The 22,803-nt window shown below is 34.1% G+C and overlaps 3 protein-coding genes across 7 annotated transcripts; 1 reads left to right on the forward strand and 2 right to left on the reverse strand.

The window, feature by feature from the left end:
- The first annotated feature begins 358 nt into the window (after positions 1-358).
- Positions 359-12,781, forward strand: RNEE/G (RNAse E/G-like protein). Of its 3 annotated transcripts, XM_012234224.4 has the most exons (14): positions 365-774; positions 1,047-1,147; positions 2,019-2,200; positions 2,924-3,173; positions 3,262-4,262; positions 4,394-4,711; positions 4,861-4,902; positions 5,537-5,661; positions 6,164-6,311; positions 6,946-7,018; positions 9,933-10,045; positions 10,353-10,472; positions 10,845-11,000; positions 12,487-12,781. In XM_012234224.4, exons 1-14 carry the CDS (start codon positions 611-613, stop codon positions 12,664-12,666), a joined length of 2,973 nt encoding a protein of 990 aa, XP_012089614.1. In that variant the 5' UTR covers positions 365-610; the 3' UTR covers positions 12,667-12,781. The 3 variants fall into 3 exon arrangements, with proteins under 3 accessions (XP_037494195.1, XP_012089614.1, XP_012089615.1); XM_012234225.4 differs by lacking the exon at positions 365-774 and having other exon boundaries at positions 1,943-2,200; XM_037638267.2 differs by lacking the exons at positions 9,933-10,045; positions 10,353-10,472; positions 10,845-11,000 and having other exon boundaries at positions 359-774; positions 12,487-12,678.
- Positions 12,782-13,105: 324 nt separating this feature from the next.
- On the reverse strand, positions 13,106-15,440 carry LOC105647991 (calcium ion-binding protein). 3 transcript variants are annotated; one of them, XM_012234228.3, is made up of 2 exons: positions 15,281-15,440; positions 13,106-15,126 (listed from the first exon to the last, which is right to left on the reverse strand). In XM_012234228.3, the coding sequence occupies exon 2, from the start codon at positions 15,058-15,060 to the stop codon at positions 13,357-13,359; it is 1,704 nt and encodes a 567-aa protein (XP_012089618.1). In that variant the 5' UTR covers positions 15,061-15,126; positions 15,281-15,440; the 3' UTR covers positions 13,106-13,356. The 3 variants fall into 3 exon arrangements, with proteins under 3 accessions (XP_012089618.1, XP_012089620.1, XP_012089619.1); XM_012234230.4 differs by having other exon boundaries at positions 15,277-15,426; XM_012234229.4 differs by having other exon boundaries at positions 15,221-15,414.
- Positions 15,441-20,092: 4,652 nt separating this feature from the next.
- LOC105647992 (ARM repeat superfamily protein) lies at positions 20,093-22,502 on the reverse strand. The gene is made up of 2 exons (XM_012234231.4): positions 22,085-22,502; positions 20,093-21,082 (listed from the first exon to the last, which is right to left on the reverse strand). The coding sequence occupies exons 1-2, from the start codon at positions 22,405-22,407 to the stop codon at positions 20,257-20,259; spliced, it is 1,149 nt and encodes a 382-aa protein (XP_012089621.1). The 5' UTR covers positions 22,408-22,502; the 3' UTR covers positions 20,093-20,256.
- Between the last annotated feature and the right edge of the window lie 301 nt (positions 22,503-22,803).

Raw genomic sequence — 22,803 nt, forward strand, 5'->3', positions numbered from 1 at the left:
ATAAAAACCTAAAATTCTAATATAATATATATTGTTTTAGAAGCCAAATAGATAAGAATAGATAAATTCGTTTTTCTTGGGTATATACCACATATATCCGTAATCGATTGAATACTCGATCTATTATTTGAAGGATCCGATGAGCACTTTTCACTCAAATCAAACTTTCTCGGCAGAATAGACAAATTCTTTGACGTGAAAGACTCGAGTTTGAGGTTTTCCAACTTTATATAAACAGAAAAAATATTTAAAAGGAAAATTAGGTTAAACTTGTGAGAATCTTTAAATTTTTTTAAAAAAAAAGAAAAATTCAGGACACCCGTGTTTAGAATTGGGTACACGTGCGACACAAGGCGCCAAGCCAAAAACGCCATCCTAATTTTATCCCTCCCCTCCCTCTTCTCACACTCTCGAAGCACAAAACCCCCTTCTTCTTCTTCCTCTTCTTCCTCTTTGTCAGTCTATCTATAACCGTACAATAACAGACTCCTTCGCTCATTTCTCATTGACTCACTGCCATTCCTTAACAATCTCTTTGACCTCGTTTTAACTTAAATGACAAAATTACCCATATCTTGCCTCATTATTTACCACCTCTGGACAATCTCCCATGGCTTCTCTGCTTCACTATCCTCACACCACTGAATTATACCATACCAAGACGTTGATGGACGTCATCGATGCTCGGCCTAGGCCTGGGCCTCACTTCCACTCTCTCACTCAGCGTTCTTCTTCTACCTCTTGCTTTCTTGGCCCGGACAGGTTCTTATCGCCGTAAGTTCTTAATATTCTTTGTATTGTAGGTCTCTATGTTAGTTTTTCTCTTTGATTTTCATTTTGTTACTCCTTTTTTCATGTAATTCAAAAAGAAAGTTAATGGTGTTGCGTACAAGCCATGTTTTAGTTAATTCTCAAATTACAATGCCTAAAATGTTATTCTGTTGTGGTTCATGATTGTAAAGATTGTTCAATAGTTTTACTGCTATCTCTCTCTCCATAAAAGTTACCATTTTCTCTGAAATAATTTTCTTCCTACTTTGAAACAGGTATATATGTCGTCATATGCCTCTTGGGAATATATTCAGATTTGCGCTTTCTTTAGGGAATTTTAGCTCTATCGCTAGTCCTGTAATGTCTATGAAGAAAGGTATTTCATGTGGCCTGTTCAAATATTTGTGATTATATTATGAATGCCTATGCAGTTTTTAGTTATAAATGTAGCTATGTTTGTCATTGTGTAGATATTAAAATATATCTTTATATCTTTGATGTTTCCTTCTTCTTTGCATTTGCTTTTGGAAGAGAAGAGGAGCGGTGGTGGTAGGTTAGGATCTTTATTTAGTTAACTCATTTTTTTCCCATTATATTCCTTTAAACCTTATAGTTATTAATTGTCAAATCGAGAATCAGAATTCTTATTTTTAAAAATCGAGAATGGATAATAGAATAGTATAGTAAGATTCAGGATAATTTTTCAAAATTAATTAAAAATAAGCATACACATTTATGGTTACATTTCCCTTTTAATGTTATCAAAAATGCTACAAATTTAATTGCAAATAATGTATTTATATAAATTTCAATTCAGAGAACCTAATTACTGGTGTAGTTTCCAAATTTAAAATAATAGCATATCCTCATTCACATTCCCTGTTTGATTTACCTTAAAAAAATGAGTTGAACTCATCGACAATACTTTTTCTATTTACAAACTCAATCAACTTCATTTCAATTGGTCAATTCTTTCTAGGAAAATGAATAAATGGAGAAGTAATGTGAACATCTTGGAAAGAAGAATGCTTTTAATTTTTCTCTCCAATATTGAAGTCCCCTTAACATTAAAATCATTGGCCTGTTATATGATTTCTACTTGAAAGAGAAAGCATTTCCCTAATATATTATTCTCTTTACTTCTAATGGACGGGGATAATTTTCTTTATAGGTTGTTGTTTGGCATAATCCGTTCAGGAAGTACTTTCCTATAGTTTATGATGGTCTACCACATTCTGATTTCTCAGGCCATTCAAATATTACTTCTAGAGGATTATGCGATGTAATTTGGACTGTGGAAGCTGCTTTGGCAGATGGTCAGTTCCTCTATGTTACTGGGGATCCTAATTCATTAGGTGGCTGGAAGCCAGAAATGGCTCTCCAAATGTGTCCCACTGAGCATGCGAACTTGTGGAAAATTGAAGTCAAGGTAATTTTATACAGCTGTGCTGATCATAAAATTTAGAAAGTATATGGTATCTTATGAAGCATCAAATTTGTTTTGGAAACTAAAAATTTCATTTAAAGATTTGAGTATTTTGAGTATTTTTTATTAGATATATTCAGGTTCAAGTTTCTGATTAAATTACGATACGGATGCATCATAATGATAAAAGTATCCATGCTGCAGTAAAATGCAAGGCACTGTTAAGTTCAGTAATTTTCTCATTGTTCTGGTTGCTGCAATATGTGGTTACTCCCTCCTTTCTCTTTTTCATGGTCGGTGCTGTGAGATTCACTCTTTCCTCTATCACATGCACACTGCTAATATTGGGTAAAGGGATGGCGCTTTATTACATGGCTGGTTGCTCTTACTGATAGTGTATTCTTATCAATGACTGGTTTTCTGTTATAAGAGTTGAGTTTATGCTGATTACCTTAGGTCTATGAATACTTGTCTTTTTCTCTCTGAATATTGTTAACTAAGTGAACCATGAAGCTTTTTGCACTTGGGAAAAATAGCATATGATCCATCAATCTACGTTTTGAAATATGTTTCAGAGTGATTTAGTCGACCAATAACTCTTATTGCTAACAATGAGTATCTGGCAGACATTCTTACCATTTAACATGTTTTTTGTATGATATACTGGTCAACTCCTAATTATCTATTGACTGTAAATTAACACTATCACGTTTTCCTGCTTTCCAGATGCATTCAGGTGTCAACTTTAAGTATAATTATTTTATCAAAGAAGAATCACGGCCTTCAAGTGACATCATTTGGAGACCTGGACCTGAATTTTCTTTATCAGTGCCTTTGACCATCAAAGATAGAAAAATCATGGTAAGAGATTCATGGTTGAAGTTTAATACTGAAAGACCTCCACCACATTTGTGGGGCTCATGGATCGGGGAGAAATATCCACCAGAGCAGCCTTTAGTTTCTGCTCAAGCCAGAGGTAACATCTTCTTCTTAGCAGCCTTTTTTATAAAATTTCTTTCCTTAAATTGTTTCTGAACACTCAAATGCTTCCAGTGCTTTGACAGATGAACATGAGACTGTGAATCATCATGCCATTGATTACGAAGGATCAAAGACATTCCTGAATGGTACCAAAGTTGAGGAAAAATTGTACTTAAATAAGCAAACAAATATGGCTAGAAATGGAGGTCTTAACTCTAATTTCTCTGAAAGAGACCAACCTGTTGAGGAACCCTGGTTACTCCAATTATCCTGTGTCCTTGTCTCAAAAGATGAGATCATGCTTGATGTGCCCAAAGATGATGCAATAAAGTTCGATGTTAGCAGTCAGCATCTCCAAGATGAAGATAAGTTGTCTGCAGATGGGAATAATCTAATGTTGAAGGATGATTCTGTTTCTACTATCATATTGATTAATTCTTCAATTTGTACCATGCAAAGGATTGCTATATTGGAAGATGGGAAATTGGTAGAATTACTATTGGAACCTGTTAAAACAAATGTGCAGTGTGATAGTGTATATCTGGGGGTGGTTACAAAATTTGCCCCCCATATGGGTGGTGCATTTGTAAATATTGGGCATTCAAGACCTTCTCTTATGGACATAAGGCATAGCAGGGAACCATTCATATTCCCCCCATTTCGACAGACGACAAAGAAACGAAAAGTCAATGGTTCTGGGGTGGAAGGCCCTGAAGAGCAACCTGCTGCTGATGAACATGCATTACGTGATGTTGAAGGTATTTATGATTTAGTAGAATTCATCTCCCAGGAAGATTTGGTGCCATTTACTCATCATGACCAGGAGGAGCATGAAGTTGATGAAGATTTTGATAGTTCAGAAGTCAAGGGAAATATTAATGGTAGTATAGTTCATTATGGTGAATTGGACACTATTGATTCTCCAATGTCTCATCCACAAGATATGAAGGATTCTGAGGCTGATGAAAGCAAATGGGCCCCAGTTCGTAAAGGCACCAAGATTATTGTACAAGTTGTCAAGGAAGGATTGGGTACAAAAGGTCCTACTTTGACTGCTTACCCAAAATTGAGAGGCAGATTCTGGGTATGCTATGCCACATTCATGCGTCTGCTGTGAAATTTAATGTGTCACTTCTTATGTTTTTTTTCCCTCCAAATCTGTCATATTTTAAACCAGCTATAGTTTTTCTCTGAAGTACTTTCTATGGCTTGCAGATACTAAGTACTCGATGTGATAGAATTGGAGTTTCAAAGAAAATTTCTGGTGTTGAGAGAACGCGGCTTAGAGTTATTGCCAAAACCTTGCAACCTCCTGGTTTTGGTCTCACTGTAAGGACTGTTGCTGCTGGTCATTCTTTGGAGGAATTGCAGAGGGACTTGGAAGGTTTGCTTTCAACTTGGAAAAATATAATGGAACATGCAAAATCTGCTGCTCTTGCTGCAGATGAAGGTGTAGAAGGGGCTATTCCTGTTATATTACATAGGGCAATGGGTCAAACGCTCTCAGTTGTTCAGGATTACTTTAGCGAGAAGGTAATTTTCCCGTTTATCTTAATTCCACTGCTTGCTTTCTTCTACCTGTTGATGTTTTATCAATTATCATGCATCAAAATCTCTCACAATATGTAACAAAATTACTTTTACATGTTCTGATTTCATTCTTTGTTGTAATTTTTTTTCAGGTTAAGAAAATGGTGGTTGACTCCCCAAGGACGTATCATGAGGTATGCTATCTGCTGTGAATCAAACAAGATATTTTTACTGATTAATATCCATGAATATGTGAGCAGGGATGTTGGTTGTGCACCTGTATGTATGACAGTGTGAGCATGCAGATGTTTCTATGCAATTGTTTTCTGAAATGAGGATGAGTTGTGGAAGTGGGTCAATTCTTTCTCTGGCATTAAACATAATCATGTCTAGGCAGATGACTTTAAGTACATGTCCTATGGAAATGTTGGCAAAAATATATTCAACGTGTACGAATTCCAAACGGATTTGTGCTTATTGTTAACTGAATAAAAGAACTTAACTTTTGTGCTTATACATAATAAATAGTCTTTTTTATTTATATTCATGTTTATACCATTTCTTTATTAAGCGCTAAGTCTATATGTAGGAAAGCTTTGACAATATTGGTAAGATTGGTAAAAACAAGCCTAGTTATTGACGAACTTCTTACATATTCGATGGAATAGTGGTTAAGCAGCTTGCTTAATTGCAAATGTATATTAAGAATTTGCTTTTGTTTCTATTATCTTAATTCTCTCTGAGCGCATATGTCATTTTTGTTGCCATAAGCATACAAAGGAACTAACTTTTTCTCCCTTTTGTTTTTCTCAATCATTTCCTTTTCAGGTTACGAACTACCTTCAAGAAATTGCTCCTGATCTTTGTGACCGAGTGGAACTGTATGATAAAAGAATTCCGCTTTTTGATGAATTCAAAATTGAAGAAGAGATAAATAATATCCTTAGCAAAAGGTGAGGATTCATTGGTGTCACTTGTTTTGGCACAAGTCACTTAAATGATTGGTGCATTTCATATTACTTGCGTTCTTATCTCTAGATGACCTAAGTTTCATAAATTCAATGATCATGATGATGGGGACTCCAAGTGCAAATCAAAGTATTATTGTGGCATGTTACAGGAAACTACCTTTCTCATGCCATTGAATGCCACTGAATTTTGATATACTAACTCTAAATAAACAATGTCAATGGGGTAATTTCTGTACCAGGTTTACATTCTTCCTTATGCACCTCTCATGATTCATGAGGTCCTGAAAATTGAAAATGTTTTGGTAGTTATTTTCATTCAGTCTATTGACTGTCATTCAAATAACGAGTTCCCCTCGAGAACCTGCAATGTAGTAGTGAGAAATTTTGTGTTTGTAATTTTTACATATTATTTCAAGGTTGACTATGTTCAGTGAGCTCAATGCTACCTTTTTGTTTAATGTTAATTATATTTCTTTCCTTGCAGGGTTCCAATCCCTAAGGGAGGTTCTTTGGTGATTGAACAAACAGAGGCACTAGTCTCCATTGATGTGAATGGAGGGCATGTAATGTTTGGTCAGGGAACGTCACAAGAAAAAGCTATTCTGGATGTCAATCTTGCGGCTGCAAAGCAAGTATGTTCACTATGAACTTGCACATCACTTTGAATGAACAGGCTGTTTAGTTGGTGATGGGCTATTTCTTTATTTGCTATGCTTACTTGTGCCTCAAAAATTAGGTCATGGATGTTCAAGTTCTTATTTTTCTGGTTATAGCCAGACTGTATAGAAGTGCAAGAATGAGGAGTCTGTTAATACTGTTGTTATTTGCTTCTGTTCCTTTGAAATAATCTTCCCCTTGATTGGCAAGTGCTGTAACTGTAGTGTATGCAAAAAGCAGTTTCTGATCTTTGACTATCCCCTTAGAGAATCATGAGTTTCCTTCTAGAAAATAGCCTTTTGACCTAGTCATGTATGAAACTAGACATCATCAATGGCATTGTATAATCCTGTAGACTACAAACAATGAGGATACTAAGACTTTTGGACAAGCTTGTGAGTTTGTGACATTCGAACATTTGAAATTAGTGGCAAATTATGAAATTTTTGAAAATAGGCGAATTCCAGTGTTTTGTACATGGAAAACATACTCATATCACATACTCACAGCAGTGTTCATGGCTAACTTGTAATAAACTGTAACTGGAGCATTCTGATTATGCTTTTGAACCTACTAAAGTTTTCAGTGCTACATTTTAATGTGTTTCAGATTGCAAGGGAGTTACGACTCAGAGACATTGGTGGTATCATTGTCGTGGACTTTATAGATATGGCAGATGACTGTAAGTTAAAAGCTCTTCTCTCTCTTCTCTGCATACACATAGACACACTAGTATATGCATGTGGATCTGTTTGCCTTCATATTTAATATCTTAGGACCCTGGAAAATATCAAGTTCGTCTGCAATATCATTCTGTGAATTGTCTTAAGTTGGCAGCTTGAGATTGGTTTCAAACTTTTTCAGCCTAGTATTATGCTGTATCATCCAAAAAAAATTTTATTTATTTTTTCCATGAGTACATGAACTATTCTTGCTGGATGGAAACTGGCAGTGATGGCTGAAGAGAAGCTGGTTGTTTTAGTTCTTCCGCTACAGTAACTATTTTCTGTGATATAGAAACCCTATTTATTGCATATGTGCTTGTAAACTGGGTTGGATGGACACATTAAAGCTAAGGAATTCATGGAAGTTACCAACTTTACTTGAATAGCTTAAGTTGCTTGTCCTAAGATAGGTTGACAGCTGAGTGCATAGGAATGAGTTTTTAGTGAGTCTATTCCCCTTCACACTGCATACTTTGGGATCATAGGTTCCTATTCCAAAAAGTTTAATAGATATCGTGAATTGGTCCAAAGCATGCTTCAAATCAAGGGAGAATAAGAATTGGATTTTGAGTTGATCTTAGGAACAGGTTGAGCAGATGACTTAAAATAGGGAGAACATACTAATTAAAGGCGCAAGGTGCACTAAGGTGCCAATGTCTACTGAAGCCTAGGCACTAGCCTTTGGTTGAACCTGCATGAGGTGAAGCAGAAAAGGAAAAATAAAATAGAATAAAATAAACAAACATAAATGCGAAAATTATATTTTAAGATATCAGATTAAAAAAAGAAAAGTCAAAATGGAAAAAAGAAACACATGAATCAGAAAAAAAATCTGTGGCATAACAACTTATGTTTTATGGCATTGGAGTTTGGAGTTCAGAAAGAAGGGAGTAGACCATGGGAAAAAAAAAAAAAAAAAAAGAAGAAACTTGAAAGCAAATAGAGAAATAGACATTGAGAGACACACACTTGAATGGCTGCAAGCTGGTGGCTGGATTGCTGGAGGTATGATGCAGGGGAAGATTAGGGTAATTAATTCTCAACGATTATGCTAAAATAGGGTGATTGGGTTTGGAACAAAATAACATAATTGGTTCAAAGAAACCCTTAGAATTAAAATTCTATATTAATAGAGAAAAATACCATACGTGAACTGATTGTTGTTGTCCTATTTATATAAGTTAAGACAAATCCTAAGTTTATATTATCAATTATTCCTAATTAGTTAATACTCTGTTAAATAGGACTTCTAAATAAAGAAGGAAACCTGAATATTCCTAGTTAATTAACATACCATATCGGAATCCTAAAAAAAAAAAAAAAAAAAAAAGAAAAGAAAACTAAAAAACTTATAATTTTAACTTGGATGCTCCTGCATCATTTTCCTCAGGTTTGAAAAGAACTCAGCTCTGACAAGAAAAGTTTAGATATATCAGTCATAAGAAGGATCAATTCATGTAAACTTCTCCTCAAAGTACCATGTGCTTAGGGCTATTGCAAGAGCAGACAACATTGCAAGCCATTCAAATAATCTATCCTTTTTCGGAGCAAGTCTGGTTCAACACAAAGACTTTACCATGTTTGCAGTAGCATTTTGCTTGAAGATGTAGTTCAACTTCATGGATACTTGCATAAAAAAATCTGCTTTTGGCAATTTTATACTATCAATATCCACGAGCAAATACTTTTCTAAAGAACAATGATCTTCCTTTGTTTTTTCACCCTTAACATTCCTTCCTTCTTGTTCTTCTACTTGTGGGGTAGTAAGAACATGTTGAATAACAATAATTTCTTCTTGGATAACTACGATATCAATTTCTTGCTCTTCTTTATCATAATACTCATCATAGATTGGTTCCCTGAGATTCTTGTTATTGTCACTGTTTTGAGCATTAAAACAAAAAACTTCTTTCTCCTTTCTCTCTTCTTAGGGTCATCAACGTCTATCAATGTTGTTCTTCCCCAATTGCTACTTTTTATGATCTATTTAAATAGTAAATTTTTATAAATTTCAGAAATTTGTTGAACTTGTAAATTAAGATCAAGAGCTCTCACCAAGCTCTCTTCTAATCTACAATATGCGGATTGTTCACGAATCACAGGATTATGAAACAGGTTGATCTACTCCTCAATAGACATGTTATTTTAAGTCAAAAATTGGAACTTTTCAAACAATTCCATCATAAAATCATCGGGTAAAAATTGCTTCCACAGCTTAGTTTTCATGTGCTCCCAAGTGCTGATTTTGAGCTCCCTTGTTGCACATGTTGCTCCTCAACTCTCTTCCACCATTGAAGTGTAGTGCCCTTCAATTTAAGCTTTACAAATAGCTCCTTTCAATTTTCAGCCATGGATTTCCATTCAAAGTAATTCTCTTGACTAGCTTCCCAATCTAAGTAATCCTTCACATATATTTTCCATGCTGCTTCAATCTCCACCCTTCCATTATTCAAATCAAGAGTATGTAGTAACCGCCCTTCCAATCCACCAGAGGAGAAGCACATTGCTTGCTATGATCATTGTTTGAAAAAAGTTCACCAGACATAATGGACTGGGTCCTTGGGTAGGGATCTAGTGATTGAAGTGAGTTGTTGTAAGACATTGAGGTAGTAGCATAGCGGTTGAGTGCCTGTCTCGTAGTGTATAGGGTCAGGAACTCAAACACTAACAGCCCCTTTTCCCTTTTGAGAATTTTCAATGTACCAAAGAAAAAAAATCAGTTGTTGTAGGTCTGAATTTAGTAGAGACAATTTTGCTCTTTCCTGTGATTGATCATCAGTTCCTTCAAGAATTGAATTGTTCAGATGAATGTTGCTGTTGAATAGTTTCAATATGGTCTTATTTTTCATTTCTTTGCTGCCATATTTTCAGCAAATAAGAGATTGGTTTATGAAGAAATGAAAACGGCTGTTGAGAAAGATCGATCAACAGTGAAGGTATCCGAATTGTCAAAGCATGGACTAATGGAAATAACTAGAAAGAGGGTATGTCGCCTTGTGGTGGTTATCTTCTCTCTGTTTCTAGTATTGCTTCTTTTTTTTTCCAAGAGAGATTATAATTGCTCAATTGAACCTTTTCTCATCTATTGCGACTGACTAGAAAGACTCAAAATTAAGGAGAAAATGATGTGTTAAGAACTCAAAAGGAATTTATATTCAAAGGAACGTGGAAATTACCAAAACAAGATTGCCAAATGCATTTTAATTCAGTAGCAATAATGTTTGGCTTATTGCTATTTCTGGTTCAACTGATAGTAACTATTATATTAAATAATGATGCAATGTTGAACAGGTTCGACCTAGTGTGACTTTTATGATTAGTGAACCTTGCACTTGCTGTCATGCTACTGGGAGAGTGGAAGCTCTAGAGACCTCCTTCTCGAAGATTGAACAAGAAGTTTGTCGATTGCTTGTAAGTAGAGTTTATAGTATCAAATCATACTTTTAACCACATTATCCTCTATGGGCATGGCAAATAGCCCAGTTCAAGACCCATGAAAAGCCATCTATAAAAATATATCAGCTACATAGCTCCATAATTGGAGCTTTTCTGGGTGGGACTCTTGGGGTGTTGGTTAGGCTTAAGTACCAGCAGAGTAATTCTTGATAGAGGGAGAAAACGAAACTTTGTGACATGTGAAACCAAAATTTTTTAAGAGTTTGATGATTACCATATTAGGAATAATCAATTTGTTGAATCATTCCCCAATTATTTATCATTATCCTCTTTTTTCTTTTTTCTTTTTTTTTTTTCTTTTTTTTTAAAACAAAAAAATTTCAATAGGCAATGATGGAGCAGAAGGCGAACCCCGAGAACCCTAAGACCTGGCCAAGATTTGTATTAAGGGTTGACCAGTACATGTGTAACTACCTGACTTCTGGGAAAAGGACAAGACTTGCAATCTTGAGTAGTTCTCTCAAAGTCTGGATTCTTTTGAAGGTATCTCATATTAGGATTATTTTCTTTATTCACATTCAGAATCTTCATGCATTTAGGGTAGTAGAAATCATTAATTTTTACAGGACAGTTCTGTTAAAGGTAGGACTGATTGATACTTGACCCCACAACCTGATAACTGTTTTTCTAATGTAGTTAGGATTGTTCGAAATCTAAATCGGGTTGATTAATTTGGTTTTTGAACAGCCCGAGTTAAAGGTGCACTTTTTTACTTGGTTAGGGAATTAGCTTATGCTATTGTTTGTGGCATTTTACGAAATAACATGCTTGAATTGGCTAACCATATCTGCAACTATGGAAAACTAATAACATAAAGGTGATTGAACAGTAATTCTAAGGTGATTGTAATTCAGCTCAGCCACAATTTTTATCTTTAACAGCCCAAATCACATTTCTTAACTCATGGGCATAGCCTAGTGGTAGATACTTGGGGAACAAAGAAAGTAATCTTTCTACATCCTATGTTTCTTGAGTATATTTGTCATGTCAAAATATCTGGAGTTGCCTGTGACAACTCAGCATTTCTAGAGAAGTAATGGTATAATAAGTCTGCTGCTTTTAACATCTTTGATTCAGATTGCTGAATATCTATTTAAAGGAGACGGATATTATCCTGATCAACAATTTTGTTTTAGTAGTACCAGATCAATATATCTACATAACCCATTGACATCTTAACAGCGGCCAGGCATATCAGAATAGAGCACAAATATGCTCTATCCACCCAGTTTCTTTCAGAGATGGCATTATAATTTGTTGAGATATTTTTCTCATTTTCTACAGCTTTTAAAAGCATGGGACACTGCATTACCAATATTTGCTTGCCAATGAGATGGTTTAAGTTCTTATAAATATTTTGGAAGTTCTATTAATATATATTAGAGTAATGCCGTTTACCCACCAATATATATATGCACTTTTCTTTTATTCACATGACTATAAATGCTGCATCAGGCAGGACAATGATGGTAGTATATTGGCGGATCAAATAATATTGCTCTATAGATTATAGGTGTATACTGTAAAGATGAAGGATGTAAAAGAGCCGAGTTGAGCTCGAACCTGTCTGGCTCTTGGCTCGAAACTTGACAAGCCTGGAAATTTTGGGCTCCAGGTTGGCTCAATAGCTTGACAAGCTTAATATCATTGAGCTCAAGCTTAGCTCGTTTGCTAAACGAGCAGGCTCAAGCTCAAATTGTGCCAAACTTTTTTTGAATTTTTTTCAAGCCGAGCTCGAGTAGCTTTCGAGCCAGTTCAGCTCATTTACACCCCTAGTACAGATGAAAGAATGCTAGCGGGTAACAGAAATGTCTTTGGGTTCCGTCTCCGTCTCATAAAAGGGAAAGGAAGATAACTGCTCCAACATGAATTGAATTTTGATACACTCTTACTTTGACTGGACTTCTTCCTTTTCTTTTTCCTGTAATTAGCAGTGTCAAATACTGACTAGTGCTTTTTACCTCCTCAGGTTGCCAGAGGTTTCTCTAGGGGAGGATTTGAGGTAAAACCATTTACAGATGACCAGGCAAATGAAAATCAACATCAGGTTGCAATATCAATATTAAGACAAGCAAATACTAATGCTACCAATTCTGGGAAAAAAGTAACTCTAGTTCCTGTCAAAAAGAGCAAATCTAGTGGAAAATGAAATTTGCATAAACCTTCATTTTTGTACAATGCTGCAATTTTTATTTAGCATTATCTCGTTTATCTTGTACTTAAAGCGGCGAAGAAGGAAAGAGGACACTGTATTTCTCGTTCCATATGATGCCTTCACGATGTTCCTTACTACAATTGTCAGACTAGCTAGTTTCCTTTGTACTATTGCAAAGTCAAGCCAATTTTGCTGCGGAGATTTTTGTCATGCAATATTGATAATTACAGCAGTTTTTCGAGTTCAGTGTTCCAGACTCTAAATTAACCAAGTAAAATGAAATACAAATTGAGAATACTTCTACTTCCCTGCTTCCTACATGACTCGTAAGCATAATATTCCAATGCAAACTGTTCTACTAAGTTTGGTCGTTGTTTGAGAAGTAGTGGGATTGAGGATCTAGCAGCAAAATGGGGGATTGGGAAAAAAGAACTTGAGAAGTAAATTTTATCTTTGATAAGGTACCACATGATTGCTTACACATGTAATGCAATGAAGCAAGAATACAAGTAATGAAACACTGACGATATATAATGTTCTACAAGTACAAAATTCATGCTCAAGCTACCAAAACTAATAAATAATGCTAACAGTTCCTCAGAAGCAATAAAGACAATGGCTACAAGTACATGTTCTTATATTCAGTACTGCAAAAAGAGAAGATTCCAACCTCTTATATAAGAATTAACTAGCAGCAGTATTGCAAGTATTAATGCCATCTTTGCAATCGTTAGTAAGATCATTGAAAGTTTCAATCTGCTTTTTCCCTCTCAAGAACACTTCTGTATCGACGGACACCCTCATATAACCATCAAATTCAACTGGAACATCTTTGTTAAGTTTGGTTGTCTCCGAGTACCACTCGCTGTTCTCATCCCAAAGGTCCTTGTACTCATCAAGAAAATGGGTTGTGTACTTGTCCTTCAAAGGGTCAAAGAAGGATGTGTCGGGTTCATTTGTTGCGATGTAGAGGCTCCTTCCATCTTCAATCTTGTCAGCTAAGGTCGCGAGCAATGCATCAGGTGAAGTATCTTGTGCGAGATTAGGCCAGAGCTCCTTGTTCTTTGCTTTCTCCCCTCTCTCGATGTGAACTGCATCGTAATCCCAATTCAATCTCGTGGCAATTGCAGAAACAATATCCATCAACCTACTCGATTTCCATATTAAATGCCATGGCCGTTGAACAATGGACTCTGTCTCTCCTTCACACACTCTATACCAGTAATTATCTGGTTCAACAGATCCAAACTTCCTCATAATCAGAGTATCTTGTACCTCTGCAAGCTTCATAGGCGTGATCCTGAAATCCTCTACAAGGTGAAGACTCAACTTATCTTGTTTATGCCATTTACCCCAATCATCCCAAAATTGAGCTTGATCCAACACTGATGCTGCATCCTTCAAATGCTCAAAATCAAAATAAAACCTGAAATCCTTCCCTTCCTCATCCTGATTTGAAGAAGTATACATTGAATTCAAACAGATAGTCAAATCCATAACCAATGTTCGATTTAGATACTGCGCTTCACCTAATGCACACAAGAAACTCCACAAATAATGATTCATACTCTTGCATCTATCACCACCACCACTGTAAACCAAATACTTGCCATGGCTAAATGAGTTTTCAGACTCAACCATAGGAAGCGAATCATTCACAGTTTCCCCAACAACAGGCAATGCTCCCCCTTCTACAATACTAGCTGGCTTCTTTTCAAACCCAGGTTTCTGATGCTTCTTCCTCTTCCTTGCATTTACACCGGTATGGTAATCCCCAATCCCCACAACACTAAGTGTACAGTTCTCCGACCTAGCTATCACAAACCGCCTATAATCCTTATAAAATGAAGCAATTTTCCCTTCCTTAGGCCTAAACCGCCACGCCATGTCACAACTACTATCATTGGCAGGGACTGGTTTCCCAAACCGATAAAAATGTATATCCTTAAAATGCTCTATAGCCTTTCTCATCATCAAATGAAACACTTCTGGGTCCTTACAATCTATAGGACCAACACAATTTTCTGCAGCGGATTCAGGATTACCATCACTACCAGCACCACCATCATTTGGGGTTTCTACATCAGTAATGTCAATAGAACTGCCAAATTCAGTCTGGTTACGGGCTATGAAATCTTCTCCAGTTCTTATCAAAGTGTTATCAGATTTGAATGTTGCATTTGAGGTTGATATGAGAAATGTATTAATTTTTGTTGATGGATGAAAAAGTGGGTCCTCAGGTTCATATGTGGCAGCAATAATTGTGAAAATTAGAACTCCTAAAACAAATATTGTAAAACAGAGATTACCAATCATGGCCAGTGCATTTTGGCCAAGATTTTCTGGCCTGAAACTTCCTGTTCTTGACAAAGTAGACCGACCCAGCATCTTTCCCCTCCTTTTCTTTCTCTTTACACCTTCAAGTTTCTATCTTCCACTAAAATCCACTAAATGCTGTAGAAATCGAAGAAAACGCAGATTACAGAAAACCAAAAACAAAGCAAAAATCAAGTAAGATTCGAGAGATCTAGCAATTAAGTGGTTTTACCATTTAAGAATCTTAAAAACGATAGCAAATAATAAATTCTAAGATCTAAAATATACTTGCATTTTCAACTTGACATGTGAAGCTCAAGCAAAACCAATTAGCAGATTCATATCTTCCTCTCTCTGTCAAAGCAATCGATATGTAGATCCATTATTCGATTTTTAATTCTTTTAAGAAAATGAATGGGATCGTTGATGCTGTGAGCCCGAGGCGCTGTGTGATTTTGCCACGTGGAATAAACGCTTTGTCTGGACCGATGATTGTCTCTCAGTTGATATGGCGAGAGACACCGACAGTGGCAAAAATGTAATTGACGGGATGTGGGTGAATTACTATTTACGGGTAAAATTTCCAAACAAAGATTTTTATTTTCAAAAATTAATTAAATAGTCTCAGGGGCCTTTTCACAAAAACAATGCTTTTTAAAAAACTATTTCTTAATCTAACGTCGTTTCAAAACTATTTCTCAATCTACTGTCATTTCAATATTATTCATCAATATAATGTTTGTTATGAGAGAGAGGGAGTTACATTAAAACTATCAATTGAAGCGGTGATTTTATTGCAATAGAAAAAGTAATTCGTACTGACAAACAGTCAATAAAAAGATTATATGAATAAATAATAATTTTTATTTTCTATTGAGACCACCAATCCAATTGGTGGTTTCAAAATAGAATGAAAATTTTAAGTTGCCAATTTACATTTTCACTAAAATACACAATTTATTTGGTGTTTTAGTGCAACTATGAGATTTGACCACTAACCATCAAAAAGTACATGAAAAATAATGTTTTATTAAGAGTCTACCGAATTAATTAGTAGTTTCAATAAAAGAATATTTATTTGCTCAAAATATTTTTTTACCAAAAAACATTTATAATCTGGTGGTTTTGGTTCACAGTTATTTTAAGTTAAGTAATAACAATATAAGTTTCCTTACACAGTTAAAAATTATTGAGACTAAGAAAGTGTTTCGAATTGAACTTGTATGATGTTAAAAATGTCTTGATAACTAATACATGGAAAATTAATCATATTAATATCTACTCACATGTCCTCTTGTACCACACCTTGAAGGCCTCCTATTACGACGTGGATTTCGGCGTACTGCATCTTTTCTAATACCTTGATATTCTTTTTCATGCTCAATATTTATATCGGCACTCATGCGAGGAGCTTGAACCACATTTACAAATGGTTAATATGAGCTAGGAAATGTCAGATGAGTCTATTGCTCGGGTACCATCATCCTCTCAAAGAAATCATTAAATGAGTGTTTAGCATGAGATGTAGATCCATCACGTGTGCCGAAACATACTACAAAAGTATTGAAAGTAGGTATTGTATATTGAAATAGTGTTACCTCGCTTATTTCGGAGAAAGAAGCATAGGTTTGCTGGGTTGCCATCATTAGAGTATAATGAATGTTCAATGACATTTCTAATGTTGCAGATGGTACACTCCACTCAGGTTGTAGTGCATTTGATGATGTGTTGGGAATATTAACGTAATAACTTTCATAATAGTTATATGTCATATGGGGAGGAACTTGAAGTATATCGTCCATTGGCAGGACTTAACTGGAATACGTCTAGACGTCATTTCACGTCTCTTTCACCTCTGTAGTTTTTTTGGTTTTGATCAGGAGAAAACTATATAGATGGAGGGGCAGGTTGAAGCATAGGATGAGTTTCGTTACGAATTTCTTCATTCATTGCACCGAATAAGTTAAATAATCTTCGACGGAATGATGGATTTCTACGTGTTAGTGATGTTGAACTGTGATGTATATGTTGGAGCCTATCAGCCTGTATTAAAAACATATTATGGAAGAAGAGCAAAATTTATTATTAATTAGATTAAGAAATGATAAGATAAGATAAAAAGATATCGAATAATTACTACAACTCCAACTTATGCACATTGAAACAAAACCCAACATCTAGTTCGTTACACATATTAAGCGTATTGCATCAAAACCATCAGATTATTTGTGTGTTTAGGTGAAAAAATATTTTGTGAATAAATATTTTTTTATTGAAACCACTAATTAATCTGGTAGACTCTTAACAAAATATTATTTTCCCATACACTTTTTGTTGACTAGTGGTCACATCTCATAATTGTACTAAAATCACCAAACAAATTGTGTGTTTTAGTTAAAAAGCAAATTGATAATTTAAAATTTTCATTTTGTATTAAAACCATCAATTGGATTGGTGGTCTCAATACAAAATAAAAATTATTGTTTATTCATATAACTACTTTTGCTGACTACTCTAACTTTTTCTATTGTACTGAAACCATCAATTCAATTGGTGATTTTAGTGAAATACTCTTTTTTTATGTCAGGACAAACATTAGATTGTAAATAGTTTTGAAATGACATTAAATTGGAAAATAATTTTACGAAGAGCATTATTTTTGTCAAAAGTCCCTCTACTACCTAATTAAATAGTTTCCTTATTTTGCAGTTTTTCAACGGCATAGAAATTCTATTAAAATGTTACTATTTTTTAATTAGTTAACTAAAATAAAAGGTCAAATAAAATATTCTTATTTCAATTTTATTTTTTAAAAGTAGAATAATTTTAGATTGCACAAGAATAAAAAAATCTTTAAATGACTTCAATTTTTAAAAATTATGATTTTATTAATAATTAAACCTCACTTTGTTGAGATACCAAAAAATTAAGAGTAAAACTGAAATATGTATATATATATATATATATATATATATATATATATATATATATATATATATATATATATATATATATATATATATATATATTAATTTTCTAAACTAACATATAAATGAAACAAAAGAATTGAAATTGTATCGCTTTTAATAGAATTAAGAAATAAAAAAAACCAAAATTTATTATTTTGACGTACAAATCAATTAACAGACTAATTGTTGTTGTGAAAATTTATATCTTTTGTCAAAATAAACTCCAAGCGGAAAGATCTAATATTATTATTATTTTTTCTATGTCTGGTCTATATGCTTATTTGTAATTCTTGATATTATTATTAATGAATTACATTTTAAAAAATCAAAATTTATAATATTTTATCTAATAATTTAATGTAAATATATGAACTGGCATGTTATTTTAAATGCGTTTTATTTATGTGCTAAAATTAGTAATTTAGGATAAAAGGGAAAACTCAGGATTTGATTATATAGTGATATGTAAAAAGAAATTCAAAATTTTGATCACTTTAAATTAATATTTTATTTTAACTAGGTCTTTAATGTTGTGCTTTACATGTTGGTAGACATTTTTTATATTCGTGAACATTTTTTAATATTTCTTTAATTGTTGTAATAATAAATTACCAAGAATGTTTTCATCTATTAAATTACTTTTGCTCCTTCCTCACATTAATAAGAAGTATAAGATTTGTAATTACTTCAGTTAAAATAAAATTCATGAGTTAAAATGAAATAAATAATTATTATTATTTAATAGTTTAATAATAATTAATTATTATGTAATAATACTAAATAAATATTTTGATAATTATTATTATTATTTAAACACTATATAATATCGGCATGCAAAGCGAGTAAAACTAGTTTTATTTATAAAATTTAATTCAATTAATCAGATAAATGAAATTTGAAAAAGAAAAAATATTTCATTTTTATTGCTTGATTTAGTTAAAAAAAGTAGTGTATACATTTATTTATTTCATCCTATGCTTATTTATAGACAAGTATCCACTTAAATAAGAGTATTTTAGATTTTTAATAATAAATTTTATTTTTTTGAATAATAGATTTCATCAAATAAATTGAATTTTTGGAAAACCTGATAGTTCTAGTATTATTCCATTTCTTTCAAGATAATTTTTTTAACACAAAAAAAAAAAAAAAAAAAAATCAAATTTAGTTGATTTATACAATTCCTAAACAAAATCATGGGAATACAGTTCAATTGTAAATTGAATCATTACATAATTTGAGTAGCTAAATTGAGCAAACATACAATAGAGCTTAGCCAGTTTAAAAAATCAAGACAAAATCAATTGAATGTCCATTTGAATACAATAAAGAATAATAACATTGAAGTCCTACTGTTAGGAAGGGCAAGTCACGAACCCAAACACGAGAAAAAGTTGGATACTCCCGCTATAATCGGGAAAAAAAAAAAAATTGCTTCTTGGAGTTGGATGTAATCCTCCTGAGGGACCAGAAAAGCTTTCAGATTACTGTCAATGATATTTTGAGATCCTCAAATCTAAATCTGCAATGGGTAGCTCACCCAACACAACCCAACCAAGTACAAAGAGGGAAAAATCACAAAGCAGTAGGACCTATAGCATGTGTAACTAGATTACACTTTGCTGAGAGGAAAAAAACCTTTTACAGTGATAGAGGATTACAAACCTCCTCATTATGCCGGAAAAAGAAAAGATTGGAGTACAAAATTGCAGCACAAACCGATCCATATGGTTCTAAGTTCCCCTTCTGGTAAAGATTGTTTGATATTACCGTTTTTAGTATATTAAAGATGATGATTAGAGGTCAAAACGGCTAAACACCACTGCCAGATTCATTTTTCCAACAGCTAAGGTAGTGTTCTTCACAAAACATCTAAACTGGTTCTTTTTTTTTTTATCTTAATAAAAACAGTTTCAACCTTGAAAGGTCACAATGCTGCGAAACTTTTGAACCACCCATTATTATATCGCTTGTGACAGAAAATCAACCACTGCTCTGGGCACTAGCTAGATGAGAAGAAGGGAGTACATATAAGGTTTTTGTAAAAGGACTGGACTTCATATATACATGATCAAAAGGGATGTACAACACACTATTGAGGTCACAATCAATATCACCTCACAGAAAGCAGACTCTAGTCAAATCTAATTCGGTATATTAGTTTGTCCATTCATCTTTGTTTGATGGTGACATTGAAATGGTTACAAGAGTTTTAACTGGCCAAACAAAACAAAGATTCAGATTAAAACTCTAACCCGGGTTACTTGTAAGCTTTCTTCTCAAGCTGAAAGGACACCCCTCATTTGGATGAGATCTCAGAAGTAGTACAAGATGCAACGCTACGCTGTATGCGGTCCATGCTGAGCTCCATACTTCTTTGAACCATGTCTTGCAGTAGCCTCCTGGCATTTTCAGCAGCTTTATCAGAGGCATCAACTCGTGCAGCAATGTCATGAACGATTCTCTCCAATACTGAGGATGCTAATTTCTTTTCCTTAGGAGTATCCCTGAGCAAGTCTAAGAGTGTTCGCGCTCTTTCTTGAGCTTCAGAGGTTCCTTCTACAGTTAGTCGCAGAAGCCCCGGGATTGCACCTTCTTTAAGAATGAGTTCTCTGTACTTATCTCGACTGCTCTGGCACAAAGAAAGCAAAGCTCCAACAGCGTGTTCTGTGCTAACAAGTGATCCATCTTCAACTGTCTCTACTACAGTTAAAATCCCACCATCTGAGTCTGTGATTGCATTTCGTCCTTCTTCAGAGTGGGAAATGATTTCAAGCAAAGCTGTTGCTTTCTCTGCAAACTTTGAATATTTCTTACATTCTTTGAGAAGTTTAATTATAGGGGGAACTGCCTTGGCATCAACAATTGAATGGGAATTCTTAGTGCAGGTTGAGAGGTTGTGTAATGCTGTCACAGCATCAACTTTTCCTTGAACACTCCCAGAGTTCAGAATCTGAACCAGAAGATGCGGCGCTCCTGAATCTGCAATGGTTGGCTTGTTTGGTTCAGCAGCTGAGAGTGTTAAAATTGCAGCAGCAGCTAACTCCCTTAAACTACCATTTTGTAACTTGAGAAGTTCCACAAGTGGGGGGATAGCACCAGCTGTCACTATGTTGACTTTGTTTCTGATAAACAAGAAATATAAAAAGGACATGATCAGATAAAATGACTTCATAGAGGATTTCTTAAGTAAAGTTAGAACAATAGTCAAAGGTTAGCAGAACAAGGAAAATGGGCATAGAGTATAGAATACAAAAGAAATCACATGGAAAATATAAATAAACTGTACTAGAATACATACGAGAAGAATTCACAAAACAAATATGAAAATTCACCATTATTTTGATCATATATCACATAAGTACTCAGTTTACTCACAGAGATGCATAGTAGCAGCATAAAATGGAAAAATAAAAAGGGGAAAAGAAAACAATCCTGGATACTGTGTCTAAGTGAGTAAATGAGACCTTCAAACCAGATATACTGCAACTGAAACGATTAATCAACTGAGCCGGAAGGCAATTTCATGTCTAAAAGTCAATGATAAAATCCCATGGAAATTCATTATGGTATTAACGACAATCCCAATACAATTTCCCACCCCCATCCCCATTCAGGAAAAAGGTATAGAAATTAATGTACTTCTGCAACAACTAATCCCCTCCAAACAAATTGTATCATTGCTGGCAAAATCCAATTATGAGAAACCCTCTCCAACATTTCATAGCATATGAAAATACTCCTCCATGTAATGATACCAATAATTGCAGGTAAAAATTAGGAAAAACTTAAGATACTTAACTTTGTAAGTACAGAATTTCCCAGGAGTAAAAAAGGGCCAAGTTAATTTTTCCCATCATAAGATCCACAGTAAGACTAAGACTTGCAGTCAATCTTCATTAAGGAGATTCAAAACTCAAAAACACATAAAATCAAGACTTTGATTCTATTTTCAAATTGGTTACTGCGCATTTCTTTTTTCTATTATACCCTCCGAAAGTACAAATCAGTGCCCACCAGAAACAAACTGTTTAAATTCCATTTGGCCAATTATCAGAAAATCCACAACAGTATAGAAAGTAACCATTAAAAAAAAATGGAAGCTTATGTTCAAGAAAGAGAGAGACCGTTCATTTCTGGCGGCGAGATTTAGGAGAGCGAGAAGAGAGGCGTGACGAGCGTCGAGATTAGAAGAGAAAAGCATGAAAACGAGGGGCTGGATTACGCCGGCTGCGGCGAATTTGCAGCGAGTCTTAGCGGAAGATTTTCTGATAAGCTTTCTTATATCTCTAGCTGCTTGTATTTGGGTATGTAGATCTCCATTAATAAGCCTATCTGAAACTTCAAGAATTAGGTTTTGCTTCCTGAAATTCCATGCCTCTTCATCTTCGTCTCTAGCGGTGGACGATACTGTAGATGATGTATCTTCCTCCGCTTCTTCCTGTCCCATTTCTTTCTCTCTGATTATCTGTTAGGTGGTTTTTGTCTGTGTTTCTTATCTTTTCGATAATTGAGGTTTCGGTCTTTCCTGTCTGAAAGTGAAACCCACGGAAAAAGAAGAAAGCGGAAAAAAAAAAAAAAAAATGCAATTTCCCTTTTATTTTTAATTCATAAATTGGCCCCTCAATTTTATTACTTTATATCCTCAACTTTTATTTTTATTACCAAACACTTAATTTATAAATTTACATTTATTAAACACTTCTTTTTAACTTGCAAATCATTTTATTTGATTGATTGATTAAATAATTATTAAATTATTAAAAAATATAAAAATTATTATTTTAAAAATTATACTAATTATACATTAGATCAATATTTTACATAAAAATAAAAAAATCGTAAA

The sequence above is a fragment of the Jatropha curcas genome, chromosome 3 (assembly GCF_041381405.1).
Source record: "Jatropha curcas cultivar XTBG-Jc1 chromosome 3, XTBG_Jcur_1.0, whole genome shotgun sequence".
NCBI classification, from domain to species: domain Eukaryota; kingdom Viridiplantae; phylum Streptophyta; class Magnoliopsida; order Malpighiales; family Euphorbiaceae; genus Jatropha; species Jatropha curcas.